Source organism: Strix aluco, chromosome 15, assembly GCF_031877795.1.
Source record: "Strix aluco isolate bStrAlu1 chromosome 15, bStrAlu1.hap1, whole genome shotgun sequence".
In the NCBI taxonomy this organism is placed as follows: Eukaryota; Metazoa; Chordata; class Aves; order Strigiformes; family Strigidae; genus Strix; species Strix aluco.
In genome coordinates, this window is record NC_133945.1 from 8,413,716 (window position 1) to 8,438,365 (window position 24,650).

Here is a 24,650-nt window from a genome sequence, read left to right on the forward strand (position 1 = left end):
GGCCAACTCTGCTGCCCATTCTCCTCTCCCTCCTACCTCCCCAGGTGCTGCCTTGAGGAGGCAGGTAGCTTATTCCCAGCAAAGGATGCTGTCAGAGCTTTGCCCAAGGGCACAGGTATAAAACTTGCTGCAGGAACAATTTGCTGCAGGAATTATGCTGAACTAGCCAAATTGGGCAGTTTCAGGGCAGCAACTGGAAGTGCACTGATACAATCTCCCCAACTTGCTTCCAGCTTGATCCTGCAACCCAAAAAGTGTTTCGCAAGGAAAATCTAAACTGCTGATCTTTCACCCTCTGCACTGGACTGGGACCTGATTTTGGCATTTCTGGCACTAGCAAAACATCATTTTTCCCCCCAGCTCCTTCCCTATGTGATTCCCGTGAGAGCCCTGAGCAGTTTGCTGATGCCAAGCTGCATCCCCTGAGACCACAGAGGGTCTGGGCGTGTGGGGCAGGACGGCAGGAAGGCTCTCGAGCCCCGAGAGTGGCTCCGCATCTGCCTGGCTGTTGGCAGAAGGCAGCAACCTTTCCCCCAAATTGAAAACGTGCTTTTAGGGTAAAAAAACCAAACCCAAACCCAACAAAAAAAGTCAGTAGCTGCAATGCCATCTGTGCCTGCAGCACTGAACAGCGGGCACAAGCCACCCGAGCAGGCTGCTGTGCACAGAGCCCCTCCCGAGCACCTATGCCGGGTAGCTGAAAGCGGTGGTACGAGCCTTCCTCCTCCCTTCCTCCCCCTCAGAGAGGAATGTCCTGTTTCTCTTGGGAACAACATATCTCCTTGGCATCTCTCTCTTTGGAAGCTTTGATTTCTTTTCCAACTGTGGCTCTCCAGCTTCAGCAGCGTGTCTTGGATATTTTTTTCTCCCCGTGGTGCCCCTCCCGTTGATCCCAGGGGGAAGGCTGGTTGAGAAACTCTCTGGCAGACCTGGCTGGAGGGGACAGAGGGCTGAGGGCAGCGGGTTGCCAGTTCATTTATTTTCCTCGATGGGGCTTCAAAAAGTGATGGGCTGATGGGTTTGGAGTCTCAGGGGGGCAATTTCCCTGGCAGCATCCAAGTTGTGTCACCTCTCTGCTTGGCTCTGTGACGACAGTGTTGATTTGAATTCTTCCAACTTAAGACTGATTTAAATGATGGTAAAGTTGGGGGGTGGCGTGTGGGAGTAGAGCACTGAGCGCTATTCTTTTTCGGTTGTCATATGCCTTCATAAAGACTTCTGCCTTGGGGATTTGCATAGATCCGTGGTCCAGATTGTGCTACAAAACCCACCGGTGGTCTGCAAAGCTATGGCAACGGCTTCTGTGCTGGCTCTTGAATCACACAAAGCTGGAAAGTTTAGGTGTGTTTGTAAGTCTTCATGCCACGGCCACTCCTCTTTGGTTCGGGGGCTGCAGACAGGGCTTGGAGGGCAGCGGGGACACCCCATCTCTGCTCCTGACCCACAGCATTCCCCCTCCTCAGCAGCCCCATCCCCTGGGAGGTGTCTGGTTGCGTTCTATTCTATTCTATTCTATTCTATTCTATTCTATTCTATTCTATTCTATTCTATTCTATTCTATTCTATTCTATTCTATTCTATTCTATTCTATTCTATTCTATTCTATCCTATCCTATCCTATCCTATCCTATCCTATCCTCTGCTAGCACATGCTGCTTTACTGAGCACTCCCAGCCTTGCGCTTGAGACCACTCTAATTTGATGGCGAGGTGGTGAGGTCAAGGAAAAAAACCTGTTCTCAATGCTTTTGTGAAAAATAGGTGTTTGGGTAATGACCTCAGGGAGAGGCAGAGCGAGCTGGTCTCCTACCAGCGAAACCGCAGGAGGCAAAGGAGGGGGATTGTGCAAATGTCCCAGTCACAGGGAAAGCTTAATTCAGTCGTTGTAATTGCTGAGGACACGCACATCTGTAGGAAAGCAGGCTCCCTTCCTCGCACTGCTCCCAGAAGGGCTTGTTTGTTTAATTTTATCTCGCAGAGAAAATTATAAAAAGAAAAAAAAAAAAAACACCACCCTGTGGTTTTGCTCAGCTGCAGCACAAAAACGCCCCAGCAGAGCCTGGAGAGCGCCAGGGAGCGAAACCCTCGCCTGAGCCCAGGTATTTCCATCGGGGGAGAGGGACAGCAGAGGGGCCGTGTGGCAGCCGGCAGCCCCAGTGCTCTGCCAGGACCCTGGTGCCTGCCTGCACGGGGCTGGGATGGAGCCGATTGCAGGAACCACCAGATTTGGAGAAATCCGGCCATGGCACTCGCCACTCTGCTCTTGCTCCTTCCACCTTGTGCTGATGGAAACCCCATTGCCTAGAGCAGCTGTATCCATAAAAGAGGGAGATATTTGCCCTTTGAGAGGCTGGAGGAGGATGGGGATGTCACTGGGGACCCTGGCATGGCAGCCCGGCTTGCCCGGGTGCCAGCAATGCACTTTCTGACCTAGCAGAGTGGGCAAGATTGTATTTTGGGGCAAAAAGTTTAGATCTTTGGGATGGTTGATGCTTTGCAAGCTGCCATCTAAACCCTGCCACGGTCATGGCTGGTCAGGGCTGGTGTGGCTGGATAAGGTGGAAGTGTTTGTGCTCTGGTTTCAGCTCATTTTCTTCAGTGTCATTAGTTTAAATTTCCAAGGGAGCCTGGGCTTGGCATCAGACGCTGACATCCTTTAATTTAGCAAATGTAAAAATGGGACTTTTTCCAACTGGAGTGATTAGAAACGTCCCTCTCCGTTCCCCAGCCGTGGTGTCGGGTGCTGGCCAGGCCGTCGCCCTGTGCTGTCAACCACCCCTCTCCCCCCACCGGCGTGACTGCAGCTGAGACCTCCCACACTCGTCACACGGGTGTGACGGCCCATCATCATCATCCCTGCCCGCTGCTCAGCGCTGCCAGGAGCTACCGATGGTCCCAGTTGGCAAAGAGCAATGGGGGGTGGGCTGGATGCAGGAGGGGAGCTTGCTGGGGTGAGGGATGGAGCCGTGCCCCCCGTGACAACCCCCTCAGCACCCGTTGAAATCCCGCCCCCAGCAGTAACACCCCAGTGCCCTGACAAGGCCTTTCTCCACCTCCAGGTTTGCGTATAATGGCGCGTGTCCCCCCTAAGCTGCTTAATGAGGGTTAAGAGGCTAACGGGCTTATTACCAACAATTATTTCCACAGCCCTGCAGGTGTCCCTGAAAACGGCGGGGCCCCCACACCCGCCCAGGAGCATCCTGCCAGTATCGCTGCCAGCCAGCCTAGGGTGCCACGAGATTGTTGGTGCTCAGCTGGCTGCCTAGTCAAATCGGTGCCTGTTTTCAGGGTGTTTTTACACTCTGTTACAACGATCCAGTCTGTGGTTTTGGTAAGGGAGTGTGTGTGTGGGGTGGCATCCCTATGGATACCTCCTCCTCGCCCCCCCCCCCCGCCCTGGTCCCTCTCACTCTGCCTCCAGAGCCGCTCTGCAGCATCCCTGGGCGGTCGCCTGGAGACGGCCGTGACGGGTTGCCACAGCAACGGAGCCTTCGCTCAGCATCCCTCCAACTCCGCTGGCTTGGCCGAAGTTGGGCGAGAGAAAAATATCCCGGGGAGGGGACACCAGCCCCTCTCCAGGGCGGCAAGCGCAGGGCTGGGGAAACTGAGGCACAGCTGGTGGAGATGGAGGCACCTGTGAGGTGATGGAGGTTTTGGAAGATGCTTGTGGGTGTAACGGGGCTGGTGGAGGGCAGGGGGTACCCACAGTCTTTGGGGGGGGTCAGTGTGTTGTGGAGGCAGGTGCTGGTGCAACATCTCTGCACGAGTCGTCCCGGCAGCAGCGGTTGATAGTCACGATGTCATCTGCGTTGACATCCAGCGTGTGCTGGGATGGGCTGGAGGGGTGTGCACACCCCAGGGGGGATCAGCCACCAAGAGCCCAGCCAAAAACCTGGGCTCCCCCACACAGGGCCGGGGGGACTGGTCACGATGTCACCAGGGTCCCTCAGGGATGGGGTCCCATGGGGACACGGTGGTGCCATGGGCTGGCGCGTGGCCCTGGGGACCCACCATAGTGAGGGAGAGGAGGGTGAAGCCCTTTGGGTTGACACCGGTTGCGGTGCCCCCCACCAGCCCCGCCATGGAGGGCTCCCCCCGCTGTCCCAAGCCTATAATTACAGATGATGTCCATGGAGGGCAAGGAGAGGTTACGTATCTTTAGTGTTCAGAGAATTATTTCTGCTCCCTTATCGGCTTTATACACACCTTGAACTTGGGCTGGGCCAGGCTGAGGGGAAGGAGATGACATGGATTGCAGACAGGCCCCGTGCTCGGGCCCATCCAGACTCTGTACCTCAGTTTCCCCTTTTCTATGGACAAAATCCCTGCTGCACCCTACTGCCGTGCTAAGGGGAGGGCTCCTTGCTGCTGGTGTGAGCACCGGTGGGACCAGCAAGCGGTTTTCACCTCCAACAAAAAAAGAAGGTGATTTTTCTTCCTCCCTTGGGAAAGACTTGAAGGTGCTTTTTGGGTCACGGCCATCATTAAATGATAAATTCAAAAAACCAAGGTCCTGCCTGCGGGCACTGACTGCCTTGACCTAATCTGGTGTCACATCCCCTCGGTTTGAATTTTTTGCATCCTTCTGGCATGTCCTAAAAATCCCCGGGGTTGGGGCCTTGCGGTGCTGTAGCTGCTGCATTTTCTCAGCAGGGTGCTGGCGGTGGGTGCTCGCCCTGTTCCCCCTACTCCTCACAGCACGTCACAGCCCTCCTGACCCCCCCGCCCCCGCCCCACCATCGGCACAGCCGAGCCAGGAGACGGCGGGATGCTGGCAAGTCCCGAACATCGCTGGTGACTGCTGCAGGAGGTCAGGGGCTAGTGGGGAGGCTGGAGCAGGGTCCCCCCCCCGGTCACGTACACTTGCATTTACACCACTTGCACAGTTATGACCCCGCGGGGATGTTGGAGGGCGGCCGGGGCCGTGTCGATAGGAGCGTGCAGGGCGCACGCAGCCAAGGGCAGCGGGGGTGGCATTGTGTAATTCTCTGTGTGGCTCTTCACCGGGGGCATGTCGCCGTCGGTCACCCTCCCCAGTGCCACCAGACCTGGCCGCTGCCCCAGCCACAGGGCACCTTGGATCCGTCCCCCTCCCTGTAGCCACCACAGCCACCCGGCTGTGCTGGGATGCTGCATGACGTCTGGTTTTACACCTCCAAAGGATGCTGGCGGGAAGGACCGGTACCCCAGGGGTTAGGTAGGCTGTTGTGGCCACCTTTGTCCCCCAAAATCTTCCCTTGACAGAATTTTGGTTTTGCTTGTTGGAGAAACGGTGCCGTGCTTCTTATCAACCCACATGTGCACACACAGCGGTGCCAGGGCTTGCCAATGCCGGGCTTTGCACTCGCCTTATTTATTGTATGGTTGCCCAGAAACACACGTGAAGGCTGTTTTTATAGGGCTGGTCAGAAAAAAAAAGGGATTCCTGGCTTCTACTTCATTACTTTTGTGATCCTGCAGTGTGTGCCTGGGTGAGCCACCCATCACGACCTGGGCCGTGCAAAGGAGCAGAGGAGGGAACACAATGGGGTGTGCGCCAAACCTCACTGGTTTAAAAATGACTTTTTAAATGCCCAGGTCTCGGTCTGCAGGGTCTGCAGCTGCCGGGCCCCTTAGCGAAGCGATGCACAACAGCACCCGAGGCTGGGGCACAGAAATACTGAGAAAGGAGTTATTTTAGGGACTCCCACATCTGCCCAGCAGGTACCTGGGCAGCCACCCTTGTTTGAGCAGGGCTTGCCAAATGAGGTGGGTACCCCCAGAAGTGATGGTGGAGTGACCCCAGGAGGTCACCTCCCACTTGTGGGGTCCCAGCGCTGGTGGATGCCGACACCAGGCAGAGATCTGACTTCTGGCTGCCAGGGCCAGGCTGAGAGGGCACCCGGGGCTGGTACCCGTGGGCAGGGAATGAGGGAGGATTAATTGAGTCGCTGATCCCTGACAGCAAGAGGGGACGGGGAGCAGCAAGCCCCCGCGGCGTTACGCAATGCCTGTGCTAAATCTTCGCTGCAGCAGATAAAGACGGTCCCCAAATTACCCTGCCCTGCCTTTGCCACCCTTGCAGCTACTTGAGTTTGGGGTTGTGTCTGCAATCTGGGGGTGTCCAGCTCCTCAGTGATATCAGGGCAGGGTGGAAAGGGCAGAAACCCAGTATCCTCTAGGAAGGTCTCCTCCAACCAGGCTCAACTTGAGGAACGAGAGCGTTGAAGGGAGCTTTCGCAGGATTTAAGACACCGAAACTCTTGAACTGGTGTGAACAGAGCCATGAGCTGGAGGAAAACTAGTAGCAGCAAAGCAGTGCAGAGGCCTGTTTTGTCCTGAAGATGTCGGGCAGCATCATGTGTGTGCCAGGGGAGTTTGTCACCCCCAACAGAACAGGAGAGGGATTTTTATTCCTCCTCTGGGAAATGCTTGAAGATGGGTTTTGGGTCATGGCCATCATTAAACAGTAAGTTCAAAGAACCAAGGTCTTGCCTTGGACCACTGACTGCCTTGCCCCCATCTAGCAGTTCATCCTACAGGCTTGAAATTGTTGCATCCTTCTGGCTGGTCCTTCACATCCCCAAAATCTCTGAAATTCCCTTCAAGCTGCTTCTCTTCCAGCCCCCCAAGACCACTAAGGTATCTTGGGCTTCTTACACTGCCATGACCGCTGTTTTGCTCCCTACCCCTTAGAAATGTCACCGAAGGTGGATGTCCCCCTCGCTGGCGGTGGCTCCCCATGGCTGCAGCCGAGGTGCCAGCTCCTGTACATGTAGGGAAGAAGAGAGGCTGTAATCTGAGCTCGGGAGCAATTAGCCAGGACAGAAACGTGCTGCTCGGCAAAGTCCCCCCAGCCTGCTCGCTCGGCTGCCGGCATAGGGCTCAGCATCTGTGGCTCTCGCTGTGATCGGGGGTAAGTAGAGCCAGGAGGGCAGCTCTGCCTGAGCATGGCATGTCCTTCCTCTCCATCTCCTTCTTTCTGGGGCTAAAAGTCAAGTTTAGGGCTCTGCCGACAACTTAACCCATGGTGATGCCGAAGGGTGCTGGAAACGCGGCTGCTTCTGGGGTGGAAATGGCAACTGTACCCTGGCACGGCTAAGGAACCAGGAAAATGGCTCAGGATAGCAGCATACGGGTTGTATTTTTCACTGAGAGTTGAGCAATTGCTGATGTTTGGATGGAGCAGGAATAACCGTGGGTTTATAGCCCCGAAAAGAGTGGAGGATGCTGATGAGCAGTTGATGGCTCAGCCTTGCTTACATCCCATTCTCCCCTTCCTGAAAAGGACCTGTGCATCCCGAGCTGGCTCTCGTGCTCATCCCGCTCCTCTCTGTGCCGATTCCTTGCCGAAACATTGCCGTGGGGAGAGCGACTGCAGCCGGTGCCGAGGCGCTTGTCGTCGCTCTCCCCGCGGCTCACGGCTCCATCGGCTCTGGCTGGCAGCCCCATCGCTCCCAACCTGCCGCACGTCGCGCCTTCAGGATAAACATTTCCCGGGAGCGGGCTCTGCCCACACACGCGATTTCCCTCGAGCAGGAGACACGGCTCTTGGAGGGGGTTTGTATTGGGTGAGAGTGGAGTTCTGTGGGAAAACCCGCCTTGGGAGTAATGGGATTTGGGAAAGGGACATTGATGGGAGCTGGGCAAGCAGGAGGTGCAGGATTAGTCCTGCCGCAGGCAAGCTGGGGCTGAACAGGGTCCACATCCATCCTCTTCTGCCTCTAAGGTGTGAGCAGAAATCACTCCGTGAGAAGGGTCTTAAAGTAATTCATGCCTGTGATACCCCAGGAATGCTGCCGAGCACTGCCCTGGTGCTACCTGCAGCATGGGAGGCCCTTGGCGCTGCAGCTCTTAGCTCATTTGGTTGGTGATAAAATTTGTTTGAAGACATTTGCCCTTTCTGTCCTGCTTTTCCTTTTCTTTCCATGGTGCTTTTTAGGAGCTGGGTGATCCCCCCTTGGTCGGGGCCAGAGCTGGGGCAGGGTTGTTGCCTTCCCTCCGAGCCTCTTGGCATGTGCTGGCTGGGAACCCGCCATTCCCGATGGAAACCCGCATCCCTACAGAGGCCCTGGCAATGGCACAATGGAGGCACAGGGCAGGCAGGAGCGTGGCTGGCTGATTTCACCTCTGCCTTCATCTGCCCGAAGCCCCATTGCTGGCATTTGTCCCTGGGATGGTTTGGGGCTGGGGCTGGAGCCCGGCACATATCCAGATTTGGGAGCATGCCAGAGGGATCAGGGCCATGTGATGGAGGGGAGTGCACGGGGCGGGTGCAGGGACACCGCAAGGTCACCCATTCAAAAACACCCTCTGACCCACACGGTCCAGGGATGGGGCTTTTCGGGAGGGAGGCGCCCACTGCAGCCCAGGCAGGGAGGGGGACTTACTTGGGGACTTGCACATCCCACCAGCACCCTGGGCACAGCCAGGCCAAGAGATATTTCAATTTAAAGCCCCAAACACCTCCCAGCCACAAGTCCCACCCAGGGGGGCTCATCTTCACCCTCCAAACACCCCACTGACTCCATAGCCAGCTCCCTTCCTCTACCTAGCACCAGACATCTCCATCCCCAGTACCCCAGCCCCACCAGCTCTGGGAGGCTCCCGGGACACCCCCAGTCACTGTGCCAGGACATGGCGAGAGGGGACAGGCTATTGCCGCCGCAGAACCTTAATTCCCGGGACCATGGGGCTGCTGGGAGCAGATCTCTGACGTCCTGTGGGATAAATCCTGCGAGGAGCAGGGTCCGGGGCACCAGCAGGCTGGGAAACCTCCCCTCCCCCTTGCTAAATCCCTTCCCCGGCGCAGGACAGTAGGTTACGGGACTCAACCAGAGGTTGGATATAAGGAGATTACAATTTCTCCCCCGGGATAATCTAGAAATTCAATTAAAACTCTCTCTCGCCAGGGCTGCAGCAGGGCCACGGGGCACCCTGCGCCCCGCAGCCATGGCTGGGGAGTGCTGGGGAGACCCCCCGGGGCACGCACCAGGTAAGGGCTGACCCCCTCCTCCTGGGGTCCAGCCAGACCTTCCCTGCCTGGGGGGGTGGCTGGGGCTCTGCCCCTTCCCAGGGTGATTTGCTGGGGTATTAACACCCGTCCTCTGAGCCGGGGCAGCTGGGACTGGCTGCGGGGGGGCCGCGGGGGGCTGCAGGGAAGGGGCTGCGGGTACCCTGGAGGTTTAGGTATGGGTGTTGTAGGGACAGGGCAGCCTGGTTGCATCCCCTGGGGTTTTGGGGTATCCTTCAGCAGCCCCCAGTGGGGATTGACCCTGCCAAGGCCTTCACCCGCCTCCTTGCCCTCATCCTTACCCACAGCCACGTCCTGCTGTCTGGCCATATGAATACGAGCGGACAGAAAAACAGCTCAGGGATTTCAGGACCCGGTGAGGCGACAGGGCTGGCTGCGAGCTGGGGGGACTGTGGGTGCTGTGGAGTTTCCTGACCCCTCTGACGTTGTGCTGCAGCTGGGCAGGGGGGGAACATCACCAGGAGCAGCAGGGGGGCAGCAGGGGTGGACGTACAGCCCTGGAGTCCTCACACTGTGGCGTGCGGGTGCCGGAGCAGGGCTGGGTGCTGGGGCAGCTGACTGGGATGCCTGGTCCCCCCATCATGCCATGGAGTTGGGGACCAACCGTATGCTCAGTGCAGCCTCTGAAGGGATCTTTCCCAGGATCTCAGCTGATCCAGGGCACATTTAGCAGGAGTTTTAGGGTGCTTAAGCACAAGTCCATCACTCCACAAAGGCCACCTGGCCCCAGTGGTGCTGAATGCTGCACGTGGCCCCTTTTCTCCTCACATGCCCGCGGTGGCATCTGCACGTGGCTCAGGGGGACGGGGATGAGCCAGCACCTCTCCAGGCATCCTGTCACCTCCGGTCTCCCTGCCAAGGGCCTTCCTTTTCCCCCGTGCCTCAGTTTCCCTCCTGCATGTGTCATCAAGGCTCGCAGACAGCGATGTCTCTGCTGCTCACTGGCACTAACGGGGTGCATGCGAGTCTGGGGGATGGGTGCATGCCTGCAGCTGTTTTCTACCTGTGTCCCTGCCAAAATGGAGCAGTTTTTTCTCATTAGGGATGGACTGTGGTGGGACCCTCTTGCCTGTTGTCCCTGGCAGCAGAGGGGAAGCAGGGGGTCATTTATTCTTCGGATTCATCAGGGACTGGCCTGCCCTGTGTCAATTCTTAATTTATTGGAAGTGCCCAAAGACGGGGTGTTGGAGGAGGGAATTATTCAGGCAGCAGCGCTGCCCTGGCACGGTGGGAACGCGCTTGGCCAGGGGATGACGACAGCTCGGGGACCCCCCAGCTCCTCTGCCCCCTCCCCTATTTTGTAGGTGCTCAGTGCCAGGTTGCTTCGTCGGGATGGCGTGAGCAGGAGCAGTTTGGGCACCCTTGGCTGAGCCAGCATGGCCACAGCCCCATGCCGGGAGCAGAGCTCCCTCCTCTCTGCTGACATTCACCGTCCTGCTGCTGGGGCATGAAGGGCATCGGTCTGGGAGATAGCAGCGTTATCTCCTGACATAGGGCTGCAACGCGCGTGACCTCCTCAAACCAACCCCTCCCGGACTGTCACTTCTTCTACCCCACAGCCAGGGGACCTGTGTCCCCCAGCTCAGCTCCTCCGAGTCCCCACCCGGATCGATCCCACCCAAACGCAGCCCAGTTCCCCGCACACCTCCATGAAAACCCATGCTGGGAGGATGCAGGAGGGGGCAGCAGTCCTGATGGCCCCAAAACACGTCCCCTCCAGAGGTACAGGAAAAGGTGTGATGATAAATGACATCGACATATTCAGTCAGCTCTAACTAATGACCTCCCTGGCACTCAACACATTTTCCCGGCACGCTGACTGTTCAGAATATTGTTGTAACATTTAACTCCCTTTTAAAAAAAAAAAATAATAAAATTAGCCGTGCAGTTGGCAGATTGCTGGAGACACTTGGATTCTCTGTGGGAAACCGCTCCGCGGTGGGAGTTCGGTTGCTGCAGTTTAGTGGCAGGAGTTGTTGCCTCTAATGTCAGCTCATTAGCTGGGGTAGTCCACGGCGTCGCTGCGCTCAGAGCCCGCGGGGAGCTGTGGGCCGTTCCTTCCCGCTATTAATATTACAGGCCTGTTTTGTTTCCTACATGTTAACACTATTAGCGCTGCTCAAGACGCGTGGCACGAGCGGCAGGGGATGGTCCCGGGCCTGCCCAACACTCAGTGAGGGTTTGTCTGTGCCAAAGCTGGGCTGGTAATGGGATTCAGGGGCTGCAGTTATTAGGGGAAGTTTTGAGTTTGTTCCTGGGGTAAAATTGTGATGGTCAGGGGTGTGAAACCCCTGGGAAGTAGTCAGGGAGGGGGATGTAACCTCCTGTAACACCTCTGCCAGCACCCTGGGGCAGTTCTGGTTGTGGGGAGATGCCAGGGTGATGTTGGGGGATGGCACTCATGACCAAAGGAAACGCAGGGTGACCATGGGGTCACGGTCCCAGTTGGTGTCCATGGCAGGGCCCGTCCAGCCACGGGTTTCCACACGTTCGCAGGAGTCGTCTCCCAGCCTGAGCCTCCCAGAGCAGCAACGTGGGGCTTCAGCCTTCAAATTAAAACCAAACCAGAAATTCAGCTTTCAGCGAACTTGAGAAAGCGTATTTCCAAACAAAACTGTGCTAAATAAAGTACGAGCCGCAGGCGGCCGCCTGCTCCGACAGATCCACTTTGCTCGCCTTTATTTAGCTGCCATCTCCCCATGCTGCTGCTGTCGGCCTGGGGCCAAGTGGGGTTAGTTCCCCCAAGAGCTTTGGTGCTTTGAGGAGGGGTCAGTCCTGTGGCCTTGGTGAATGTGGGGTCCCACATGGGACATGGGCTGTGACACGAGAGCTGCCCATTCCCTGAAGCAGTGTCAGCCTCTCGGGTCTGTCCTAGCATCCCCCCACAGCAGAGCATTCCCTGATGTCTGGGGTGCTCAGACAGGGTGAAACTCTGTGTGACATGGGAGGAGGGAGAGGAAAGGGAAAGGAGGGAGGCAGGGAGGCAGGGGGGTGGAAGGAAGGAAGGAAGGAAGGAAGGAAGGAAGGAAGGAAGGAAGGAAGGAAGGAAGGAAGGAAGGAAGGAAGGAAGGAAGGAAGGAAGGAAGGAGGAAGGAAGGAAGAAAGGAAGGAAGCAAGCAAGCAAGCAAGAAAGAAAGATGCATGAAGAGCAGGAAGGAAGGAAGAAAGAAAGGAAGGAAGAAAGAAAGGAAGAACCAGAGAAAACAAGACAGGGGAAAGGGGAAAGTGGAGGGGAACGGAGGTGACTGGGGAGCTCGAGGGTCCCCGGGAGCATCACCCCTGGGTGAGGGGAGCACCACTGCCTCTGCAGTCACCCTGGTACGTCTACCCTCCCAGCACAGTTAATCCAGACCCCAGCTAATCCTCTCGCAGTTCACTGGGAGCTCATTGCATTTTGTTCACTTCTCAAATGCATCTAGAATTAATTAAAAAAACCCAAAAGTAAATTCATCCTTGGCAAAAACATTCGCCTTATTCCCCTGAGGCAAGCCAGAGGGGTGATGGAGAAGCAGCCTTTTTTGTCTCTAAATGCTCAGCTCACATTAAAAAAAGAGGAGAGAAAGCCTTAATGAATGTAGCTGGTGTGGTCAGGAGGAAGACTTGGGATGGGTGACCAGGCTGCAGCGTGATCCTGCAACCAACCTGACACATCTGCAAGGCCACTTTGGTCCTGTTTGCCTTCCAGTGACTATGAGGTTGTAAATATTAACTGTTTGTGTCTGTTTTACTCTTCCTCATGGCCGTAAGGAGGGAGAGGATCTCGTGCCAACTGCCCCAGCCAGGTGCAAGCAATCGCTTGGTCTGCCGACACATCACAAATAACCATGGTGCTTGAAAAATCAGCTTTTGGGATAAAAAATGGTTGTGCCTGGATTGCAGCAGGTGGAAATATGTTATTTGGCATATAAGATGGTGCCACACGTGAGTTTGTTTCCAGCACCTGGGAGGTTTGGACAGGTTGTTAGTGCTCTTGCTTGTGGTGCTGGGATTCTGCAGGGATACCCAAGTCCCAGGTTGGATTTGGGGTGAATTTCTGAAAAAGGCAAACAATTCAGGGTATTCTTGCTAGCCAGGCTGCTGCAGCCCCAGGCAGGCTGTGCCTGGCAATGCTTTCTGGCTCTGGGCTGGCCACCACGTAATGGAAAGGGTGTTCTCGTCCCAGTGTGTCCTCGGGCACTCAAGCTGATTGCAGAAATCGACTGCATCGATCGGACCAGCAGATCCAACACAGCTCGAACACCCCGGTGGGTTGGCCTGCGCCTCGGCGTGAGCCAGACACCCTGTGCTGTGGGGATGGGGTACTGTGGGGGGCTCTGCACCTGCCTCCCCACCACGTTGCTGCCCCATGCACGTCCCACTGCCAGCAAGGTGGTTTCATGCTCAGGGACACATCCCATGTCCCTGAAGAATAGGACCAGCTGTGGCAGGGGGTGGTTTGAGGAGTGCTTCTGCAGTGCCATCTCTTTGGGGTGCTTGGGATGTGCCACGTGGCTTCTCCACAATCCCATCCACTGCCTGATGCAGCCCCACATGCCATCGCAGAAGGGCTGGGGGGGCCAGCAGCCTGTCAGGGTGCCACTCGGTTCCCTCACCGTTGGCCCACCTGCACAGGGGAGCTCACCCAGCTTGGGCCACGTCTCCATGTCCATGCAATCTCTCTCCCAGGCAAAGCTGAGTTTATGTCCCTGACCCTACAGCTGAGCCCTCCAGAAGGGATCAAAACAGCTCGCTGTTCCCCAGTGGCAGTTATCCCTTCACAAGACTTGGCCAGCAGAACCCATCTGTGACCATAGATGGCTCCATGTCCCAATGGATGTGTTGGGAAAGTTGCTCCTCGGGACATCTGCCCTGAGCAAGTGCCTTCCCTGGGCCTTCTCCAATCAGCTGTATGTTGACTGTGTCCTCTCCCATCCCCAGGCGGGGGCATGGAGTTTAAATCCACATCTCCCTGTGGTTTCCCTTGACCCCAGAAGAGCTGGTGCTCAGGAGGTCGGGCAACCGCTGCTGCGATGTGCTGGGCAGCGGTCCATCTGGCACGGGCAATGTGAACTGATGGAGCCGCTTTCAGGCATACCTTTATTAATATCTCTGTGCTAAGGGGAGCAGCTTGGCCTCTCTGCTTTCCTCTCCAGCAGCCTGACCCCTCTCTGACAGCAGAGCTCATGAGAAAAGCAAAGGGGAGAGACTCCAGTGCTACTCAAGTTTTTCCATCTGCTGGTGTCATTGAGGGTCCCACAAATGCTGCATCTCCCCAGCAAGGTTTGCTCACCCACTTTATAGTATGGAAGAACAAACTCTAAGACCTTCTTCCTTCCTTGTGTGTGGTTTTTGGGAACAGCCTAGCCATAGGAGAGTGAGTAAGGGCAGTTGGGAGGGGTCCTTGCTCAACATGCAGCCACCCACCCCATCAGACCCATGGCCAAACACCCATTTGGGTCCCTTTGTCATGAGAGGTAACGGCCATGTCTTTGTTTTCTCATTGCAGAGCCTCTCACAGGATTCACGTGGTGACGTGGCAACCAAGACGTGGAAGCTTGGGACTTCTCTTCCACCACAGCAGAATTTGGGGGGTGGGCAGGGGTGGGTCAGGGGCACACCAGGAGTCGCAAGACCCTTCATCTTCACTGTGGGTTTGGCTCAGGGATGACTGCAGGCAGAGTCAACCCTTACAGCATCGTGTCCTCCGAGGAAGACGGGCTGAGGTTGACCACCATGCCAGGTATCAACGGCTTTGGCAATGGGAAAATCCACACCAGGAGGAAATGCAGGAACAGGTTTGTAAAGAAGAATGGTCAGTGCAACGTGGAGTTCACCAACATGGATGACAAGCCACAGAGGTACATTGCAGACATGTTTACCACATGTGTTGACATCCGCTGGAGGTATATGCTCTTGCTCTTTTCCCTGGCGTTTCTAGTGTCCTGGTTATTGTTTGGGCTGATTTTCTGGCTAATTGCACTCATTCACGGAGACCTAGAAAACCCAGGTGGAGACGATACCTTCAAACCTTGCGTTCTGCAGGTCAATGGCTTTGTGGCTGCTTTTCTGTTCTCCATTGAGACCCAAACGACTATTGGTTATGGCTTCCGCTGTGTGACGGAGGAGTGTCCGCTCGCAGTCTTCATGGTGGTGGTTCAGTCCATCGTGGGGTGTATAATTGACTCTTTCATGATTGGTGCAATAATGGCAAAGATGGCCAGGCCCAAAAAACGGGCCCAGACATTACTTTTCAGTCATAATGCAGTAGTGGCAATGAGAGATGGAAAACTCTGCCTGATGTGGAGAGTTGGGAATCTCCGGAAAAGCCACATAGTAGAAGCCCACGTACGAGCTCAGCTAATTAAGCCCAGGATCACAGAAGAAGGGGAGTACATACCCCTTGACCAAATAGACATCGACGTGGGGTTTGATAAAGGCTTGGACCGTATCTTCTTGGTGTCCCCCATCACCATTCTCCACGAGATCAACGAAGACAGCCCCTTGTTTGGGATCAGCCGTCAGGACTTGGAGACAGATGACTTTGAGATCGTAGTCATCCTGGAAGGCATGGTAGAAGCTACCGCTATGACGACGCAAGCTCGGAGCTCCTACCTAGCCAGCGAGATCCTCTGGGGCCACCGCTTCGAGCCAGTCTTGTTTGAGGAGAAAAACCAATACAAAGTAGACTATTCCCACTTCCACAAAACCTACGAGGTCCCATCCACCCCCCGTTGCAGCGCCAAGGACTTGGTGGAGAACAAATTCCTGCTGCCCAGCACCAACTCCTTCTGCTACGAGAACGAGCTGGCCTTCATGAGTCGCGACGAGGAAGAGGAAGATGATGACAGCCGGGGTTTGGAGGACCTGAGCCCGGATAACAGGCATGAGTTCGATAGGCTTCAAGCCACAATAGCATTGGATCAGCGGTCGTACAGGAGGGAGTCAGAAATATGACTCTTGGTCCTTCCATTGACTTTTCTGAGGGTATTTTTTTTCCTCCTCTAATCTCTTCCCCTACAACCCGCTCAAATTATGCAGAACAATGCAAGTGCCATAGGAATGCTTGAGAAATTAGTATCGTTCATAGTTTTCAGTTTCATCGCAATAACCACTGAGCGGTCTGCAGGAGGGGACGGCGGCAGGCCACGGCGCGTCTCCCGTGCCCGGCGCCCACAGTGGGGCCGATGGCTCTGTGGGGACGGATGGATGGACGGACGGATGGAGAGAGGAGGGTCCGTGGGGCGCGGGCAGGCGCTCGCCCCGCGCGGCCCCGCGGGGCTTTGCTCTCCCTGCGGGGAAAACGCCAGCGTTTTCTTGGAGCCGAGCACTGCGAGATCCAAAAAGAGGAAATATCAGGAAACAAATCTTTCTCTCTCTCTTTCTTTTTTTTCCTTTTATTTTTTAACTGAGCAGCAACAAGAAAAAAAATTGCTCCTTCCGGCAGGTGGTCTGGTTCAGTTGCACAAGAACAACACTTGAAATAACATGCAACATTAACGTACTTCTTTTTAATTTGGGAAAAAGGGGAGGGAGGGAGGCGAGAGGGTTTTTAATTTTTTCACCATACCGTTTGGGAGACTGTTTACCAAAATAATAATAATAACAATAATAATAATAATAATAATAATAATAATATTAAATCTGAAAGAAGTCATTCAGTATTTTTTAAAAATGAACAAGGGAATGAATAAGCCACCGGGGTCCTTTGAGGGGGTGACTTGCTGGGCAGATGGAAGAGCTAGAAGCCAAGACTGCATCCACTTTTTGGGTGGGTTTTATTTTTTTTCCACTGGCATGGCTTCGTAAGCAGAAAACAGATGTAAGTGGCTGAAGGTCTGTGGCAGCAAAAGCAAGTAGTGTAATTACTGGCAAAATAGCTAATAAGGAAAAGCCAGACTGTGATAGAAAGAGGCATTGTAAACACAGTAGTTAGCCAGTTTCTGGAAATACTGATCTTCAGGGTGGAAATGGGGTCTGGGGCATCAGCTGCTGAAGTGCTGGGTCTCCCCCAGCGTCTCCAATGGGGAAGTTCATAAGTTTCACTATAACTGGGACAAAATAGTGAAAAGCACAAAAAGGAGAGTGGAAAGCTCTTAAATTTGGGTATTTTCCCGCTTTTCCAACCAATTTGGTATTTTCTCCCTTGAAAAATCATTTCAAATGTGGAAATCAATGAGAAAGTCATCTTGCTGGGTTGCACTTCTTCTAGCACAGGAGCTGTCTCTGTGCCAGGCTGGGATTTATGAATTCCCCGTTCACTGGAGAGCCCTGCTTCAGAGGCAGATGCTTTTCCGAAAACAACAGATGCCAGTCGAGAAAACCACCCCGTCTTGCGCTTCAACCCGTCCCCGCGTCCCAGCCTCAAGGTGGATTGTGCCTTAGAGATGCAAACTCATCCCGCGCCCCAGCCCTTCTCCGCCGCACCCCGCTTGCATCCTCCCCCCCATCGGTGTGACGTTCCCTTTGCTCGGCCCCCACGGCAAAACCCACATCCCACCATTCGCTGCGTTTTAGGCTGGCCTTGATGGCACGCTGGTTTAGCTTTTGTTACAGCACAAGGCAAACCACCCTGTGCATGGGAAGCCTTTGCTCCTGCCCTGCTCCCCGCCTTTGCACAGAGGGAAGGAGTCAGGAACATGCGGGTTGCGGGTCCCTTCATCCCGGCCATGCTGCTCATTGGTGCTCTGGGAGCCAAAATCTGGCTCCCTGCTCCCCGTGGCCGTGGGAGAGGCTTCGGTACCCACAGGCATCCCACACCTGACCCTGGGCACAGAGCCCCAGCAGCACCCAGCCTTGGGGAGAAGGGGTCGAAAGCGGGGTCCCCAGCAGCGTTTCGGCTGTGATGGGCTCCCGGTGTTTTTCTCCCCGCTGCCTACACCAGGGAAGCCGTGTCCTAGGGTTACAACTTGCTGTGGCATGTCCAAACAGTGGTGGCAGAGGCAGGATTTTCCCTGTGTCCCCATCTCCATCTCCTTCTTGCAAAGGGCTCTGGGGAGCAGTTGTCCTGGTGCCCCCCCCCCCACGCTGCCCTGTGCCCCCGAGCATCGCGTCTCACTGGTTGGCCACAGGACAGGGACTGGGACTTCATCCCCGCAGAGTTTCTTCCCGCCCTGTTCCCACCAGCGTCCATCACCACCACCCCATGCTGCCCACCAAGGGGCTGCTCTATTTTTGGCTTCCCCTAAAAATCAGCCACTGGGAGAAAACATCCCCGGGGGCAGCACCCGGCTGTTTCAGCACTGAGTGCCCCAGACGGGCTGTCCCCAAAAGTGGGGACACGTAGGGACGTGCCATTGAGTTCCAGCCATGACATTTGTGTTTCTAAGGCAGTGAACACAGATGCCATCCCATTGCCTGTCCCTTTGCTCCCAGGGGGGATGGTTTTGCCACCCGCTTTTTGCCCCATAGCATCTGGGGGGTGGGAAGGATGGAGGGGGGGTGGGGCAGAGAGAGTTTGTGTGTGCACTACTTATTTATTTTTTTAAAAAAATGCTTTTAAGTGGGTTTAGGTTCTTTTGAATAAATAATTATTAAAAAAAGGTGCACATCTTGCTGCTGTAGGGTTCTCAGAGGGTTAATGTCTTTATAAATATATATATATCACAGTAAATATTTGTATAAAACCGAAAGAGAAATAGAGATGTCTTTAAGTAAATTATTGCTTTTAAAGAAACTTCTATGATTGTACAGTGTTACCTGGGAGAATAGAATAATATATACAGATGTATTTTTAAACTGCTGCATAGGAGGAGGTGAACTGGGCTGGGGAGCGCCCACAGCCGGCACAGCCGGGGGGGGGGTTTGGACCCTCCCTGGCCCCTGTTCACACACCCCCTTCCCTGAACCCCGCTAGTGAGGATCTAGCTCTGGTGAGTCGTCGTATATATACTGTATAGTCCTTGTCCTGGCCATGGACCACGCCGGTACATAGTGTATAAATATTATTTTTGCCTACCTGTGAGTGCTCTGAGCTACTGGTCTTTTTTCCTACCGTCAGGGAGCATTGGGAAGGCTGCCCAGCAGTAGTTTTAATCATCACATGAATTGTCAAAGAAAGGGGGGGAAAAAAGGTGAAAAAAGCCAAAAAGTTGTGTTTGTCCAGCACTCTGGTTCCCCGACGGGGCTGGAAAGGCACAGGGATGCACTCGGGGTGTGGGTTTTGCTGTTGGTGATGGCAGGGATGGAGCGGGATCCCAGCAGGAAGGGGCTTGGAGCTGAGCAAGGGGACACGTCCACCCCCCAAAACAGCCGCCGGCCATCTCCTCCGAGGCAAGGCCGCTCCATCCATGGAGTTAACTCCGGCGTTACACTTGATCCTTGGAGGATGGCAGAAGTCCGAGAAAGGAAAGAGCCGCTAATCCTCTTGGCCAGCATCCCGTAGGGATTGCCCTCGGCTGGGGCTCAGGGCAGCCTCCGGCAGCAGTAACCACCCTGGCTGGGAATGGGGGCTGCTCCCACTCGGCTTCACCCCAGAACGATACACCGGTGAGAGCAGAAAGCAGCCGCATCCCTGCACCCCAAGACCTCCAGCTGGAAAGAGCATCCTCTGCCCCCAACAGACACGCGGTGTCCCTGCTCGGCTGGGCGGTGGGTCCCCAGGGCCGGGAGCCGTCGGGACGAGCCTTAGCTTCTCATAACCGAATTTAGTGCACTTAGTCTTTTAGGGCTGGGACAATCACTTAGCGCTTAACCTTTTGCGATTCGGTGCCTGCTTGACCTTCAAACCTTTTGTAGAAGATGAATTCAGAGCCACCTTTTCTATCTTTAATAAGGCAGAACAAATACGTTTATTTTTAAACCCTCCTGCTCTTTCCTTTCCTCTTGTGCTGACAACCAAAAGAGTCCCCTCTGTGTGTGTGTGTGTGTGTCCCATTTCTTGCACGCTGAAATGAGTGTGTGGCAGCCAGGTCCGGGGCTCTGGCCGGGTCCTGCTCTCCCACCCCCCAATTCAGGAATGCTGCCATGGGGGGTTTGGCGCAGGGCAGGATCTGGCCGCGTTATGAGCAAGGAGGGGATGTGGGATGGTGCCCGACCCGATGCCACCCGTCACCTCGCTGAGCCCCGGCACCCGCCAGCTGTGCACATCTGTCCTGCTGCTCCCTCCTAGGGGCTCCATCTTCCCTCCTTTCCCCCCCCCAAACCACACCCCGGTGCTCCTCCAGGCTTGGCCCCACACAGTTTGGGGACCGAGACCCGGCACTAGTTCACACGGGCAGGTTGGCAACTGGGAGCACTGGTTTCCCAGGGGTAAAACGCCGAGTCCGTTCACTGGGGCGATGGTGACGTGCAGCGATAGAGAAGCTGATGGATGCAATGAAAGTTTCTGTACCTTTTCCACCTCCGGTGTTTCTCTGTCTCATCGCACATATATTTGAGATATATGTGACAATGTATATATATATTTGTAAAATGTATTTCAGATGACAAAACTGGCCAATTTTATGTTATTTTAAATATATTATATATATTATATATAAGAGTCTCCAAAAGATATAAATAGACTAGAGAAAATAATATAAATATGTAATAAATGTATTTTGATCTATTTAAAATATCTTGCGTCATGCTGTATATTTTAAAGATCATAGGGAAGTGTCTGCCTGTAGCAAACTTCAAATGTGGTTTCAAGTCTGTCAGTTGTCACACATATAATATATATGTGCAGCAAACTTTGAGCAAGACTGGGGGCCAGCAGGACAAACATATATATATATTTTTAGGAGCCTTTTAGCAAATGTCCATCCTGCAGCTTCTAGGTAGGAGCAGAAATCCCATATCTGAATTTTCCTTGCTATCCTGCAGGAGAGGATAATTTTTCCTCTCTGCTGGGGAAGGGGCTGCAGAGATGCTTGGCGGGATTGGGGGGGCTCTGTAGAGTGCCCCCCTCCCTGCACAGCCCCACGTGTGGGTACCATTTGCTCTGCTGCACTGCCCTGATGGGCTTTCGCCAGGGGACCGGATCACAGCAGCTCAGCCATGCGGGGAGCCCGGAGATGGGAAAATGTGTCTGGAGCCCAGGCAGAAAGAGACCAGTCATCCAAGACTGACCCAACAAATCTTCTCAGAGCAACCTTGGTCGCCCTTGGGCTCCATGAGGATCTATTTCCTACAGGCATCGCCTCCTCCGGGGACTTCAGGGGACATCACGCCATGTCCAAGTGACAGTTTAAATGTCTTTAATGGTACGTCACGGCTGAAGAAAAGCAGAGCAAGTGCGTGGGATGCTATTTACAGAGAGGTTAATGGCCTGCTGGACACGGAGCCCCTGGATTCACCATCCTGGATTTTCCTTCTGGCTTTTGCACCTGGCTGCTGCAGAGAACGGGGCTCGTGTACCAAGATAACCTGGAGAAATTATTCGTAATTTCTCAGGCTGGTCACAGGTCTGAATCCAGGTTGGGCGACTGATGACTGATAGCTTCCACCCACCGATGATGGTCAGTTGGGTCCCATCGATTCCATCCCTTTCCCCATAAGAGAGTTTTTTACTCATTAAAAAAAAAAAAAAAATCACTGCCAGCCACTCACTCTAATCACCAAAGATAGGCCCGGAGCTAAGCATGATTTAAGAGTGCAGCCTGTTTAATTTATCAGAGGGGGAGACTGAGAGGTGACTTGATTACAGCATTTGTCACAGGGAGAATACACTGGTACAAAGAGGTAACTTAATCTACCAGGGAAAGGCATAATAACCACCTCTTCCTGGAAGCTGAAGCCAGACAAATCTATCTTGGAAATAAGGAGCGATCTTTTCATAATGATTAGCTATTAGAACAAGCTACCCATCTCTGTCTCTTAATGCCTTTAAATCTGGACCAGATGTTTTTCTGGAAGCTTTCCTCTTGCTGAGGAGAGGAGCAGGGGTTATTGGGGAAGGTAATGGCCTGTTACAGGCAGGCAGGAGGTGAGATGGGAAAAACCTCCCCGCTCTCCTCCAAAACATGGGCTGGATCTTGGAAACGAAAATGATGGGGAGAGCATGGGGGATGCTCTTGCAGGGCCCTGCCAACATCTCTGCTGGGGACAAGCACTGGCCCGTTCAACAGCTTCCCAAAGCTCTTGTGCCTCCGCTCTCAGGGTTTGCTTTGCCATGCGGCAGTGACTCCTCACGCAGCAGTTTGCACTACAAAACCCATCGCTTCATTTGTGGAAGCATTTAATGATTCAGGAGCCGGCAGTTCCCTGGGGACAGTTTCCACTGCCTCCAGAATTCCTCCCTCAGTGGCTGCTTGTAGCAGAAATCCCCAGGGAGCCAAGCTGACGCTGGCACCACGGGAAATGTGCTACCAGGACATTCAGTCCTTGCTTTATTTCCACTCCAACCATCCTCATCTTTGGGGGTTAGAGCTAAACGAACGGGCTGGGGTGGCGGCCGGGAGCACGGGGATGGGAAGGTAGCGGCTGCCTCTGCGGGGAAGGACCTTGCTTAGGCCTCGCAGGCATGGCCAGGGTGTTTTTGGCAGGGATGATAGTCAATGGGCTGAGGTTGGGGCTGTTTTTTAGCTGTCAACTTCCACTTTTAATACTCAAAATGTTGTTAAATGCTAAAACCCTCTCTAAACTCAGCATTACACCCGCCCTCGCTGACTGCCCTCTTGCTTCTTTCCCTTTGGCTTCAGGGGACTGGGGCATCTCTCTGTGCCCTTGCAGAGGTTTTTGGCCTCTCCAAAAGCATCTTTTCATCGGCTTGGATGGGTTTGGCTCAAACACACCACTGCTGAAATCTGGGTGGGCCAATCCCTCTTGATCAGGTAGAGAGTGGGCAGAGGGGCTGTGAGCTCTGGATTCCCACCAGGACGGAGCTGGCTTGGTTTGTGCACCGTGCTGCCCGACCTGGCTGTGTGCCCCGGGGCAAGGATTGCTGTGTCTTGCTGGCCAAAAATGTGGTGTCACATGGGGAGGGCATCATGTTGGTCTGACTCCTGAACTAGTGCGGGTTAGTGCCGGGCAGAAACTCTCTGAACCAAATCCCTGGTGTTTCCTAATGAATCCTCCCCAGCTGTGCTAAGGTGAGGCACCACATCTCAGAGGGGTGGAGGCAGGAATTTTGCCCCAGTCCCGCTGGAGATGCTGTCTCTCCACCCAGCCTGGATGCAGCCTCTCTCCTGGCTGCTTTGAGAAGTTCAGACCCTCCAAATCCCTCCAAATTTGTTCCCTCACCCACCTGAGCTACCCCAGCACCATTCCGGGTGGCCGGGAGCAGCTCAGGTACCGCAGGGCGATACCCAGGGATGCTCGGTTGTCTCTGGGGGTAACCATAGTAACGGAGCAGCATCTCTGCTCTCCTGCTGGCAATTTGCTTTTTCATCCTGTATTAAGGTGGACCCTCTCCGACTCCTTTCTCCCCCTTCGCCTGCCCTGAATGGCAACGCCAAGAGCTCTCCCACTGAGGGGCTGGCTCCCCGGCTCCTCATGCCACATCCCATGCTGGGTTTCATCCTGCTGTATAACGGGATACTGCTGGGACACCAACCCCCAGCATCCTGCGTGGAGACCGGGAAGGCAGTGGCTGGAGTTTCTCCTTAACACAGATTTATAAGTGTGAGTGGGACAAAATTAGGGGTTTCCTTACACTTGTTGTTAAAAGGTCACTGTCAAGGTTAAAAACCTTAAATACTCTTTTTTTTTTTTTTAATTGTAGAAGGCCTCAATTAGTAACAACATGCTGGCTTATTAATATGAATTGAATTTTTCAGCACTGAATGTAATTATCGCCCGTTAAGTACTCTGTTCACCTTTCACATTTCTCCCCGCTTGGGGAAGGCAAACACATGAGTCAGCGTCCCTTTTTCTGTCAGTTTTAGGCACTTTTGGTGACAAGCTGTCGTGAATCAGCACAACGCTGCAAAGTTCAGGTCGCAAACACTCGCCACAATGCTGGTCCCAGAGAAAAATGGTGTTTTAAAGGAGGTGAAGGAGACCCCTGTCCTGACCCTGGGCTTTGGGGAAAAAAACCCAAATAAACAAATTTGGAGTCAAACTGGGCATGATTGTGCTGCTTTAAGGGAAAATGAGCAGAAGGGTTTCTGATGGGATATCAGGATTGAGGATGGAGAGGGAAGGGGAGATGTGTCCGAGCTGGCAAAGCAACACCCCTTCCCTAGCCAGTCGATGCTTCCCCTCCTCTTCTCCTGCAGCTGGCACTTTTATTTTAGCAATACCTCATTAGTGTGTAATTAAGCCTTCCCCTCTTTGCCAGCACCACTGATGACCCCAAGCATCACGCCTGTCCCCCAGGCTGTCCCCTTCCAGGGTCCCTGTTCACTGGGCTGCAGCACCCACGCAGGTTCTGAGTGGGGGTGCTGGACACTCAAGGATGGCCTTAAAGGAGGGGGGGGTGGCCCCAAAAGCCTGTTATCTGGGGGCTGGCATCCCCACCTCCTGGGCTTGCTGTCCGTTTGGGTTCGTGGCTGACTCAGCCCCAGATGGTTGCTGCGAGCGCTTATATAACAGCGTGTTTTGGTGGGGGCCGGGGATGCGGTGCGCGGCGAGGAGGTGGGCGCGGGGGCGAGGGAGGGAACAGAGCTAAAGATAAGCCTGGCAGCTCTGGCAGTGCTTTGCCAGGCCCCGCGGGAGCTGACAGGGGAAAGGCTGCTGGGGATCGGGCCCCGAGCTCGCAGCCACCGCAGCTGTAGGGGAACAGTCCTGCTCACCGTCCC

The 24,650-nt window shown here is 54.5% G+C and overlaps 2 protein-coding genes across 4 annotated transcripts in view; both read left to right on the plus strand.

The window, feature by feature from the left end:
• The window catches only part of LOC141930551 (ATP-sensitive inward rectifier potassium channel 12), a 45,515-nt gene extending 21,546 nt beyond the window's left edge, over positions 1–23,969 (plus strand). For 2 of the 3 annotated variants that reach the window (XM_074841564.1, XM_074841562.1), the window contains exon 2: positions 14,498–23,969. In XM_074841564.1, coding sequence (XP_074697665.1) covers positions 14,656–15,945 — 1,290 coding nt within the window. In that variant the 5' untranslated portion in view covers positions 14,498–14,655 and the 3' untranslated portion in view covers positions 15,946–23,969. Of the gene's footprint in view, positions 1–6,852; positions 6,895–14,497 lie in introns of those variants that run through there. The other variant, XM_074841563.1, reaches the window with a different exon arrangement.
• LOC141930066 (uncharacterized) lies at positions 7,151–10,906 on the plus strand. The gene is made up of 5 exons (XM_074840375.1): positions 7,151–7,549; positions 7,770–7,844; positions 8,891–8,973; positions 9,300–9,367; positions 10,572–10,906. Exons 1-5 carry the CDS (start codon positions 7,151–7,153, stop codon positions 10,760–10,762), a joined length of 816 nt encoding a protein of 271 aa, XP_074696476.1. The 3' UTR covers positions 10,763–10,906.
• Positions 23,970–24,650: the final 681 nt, after the last annotated feature.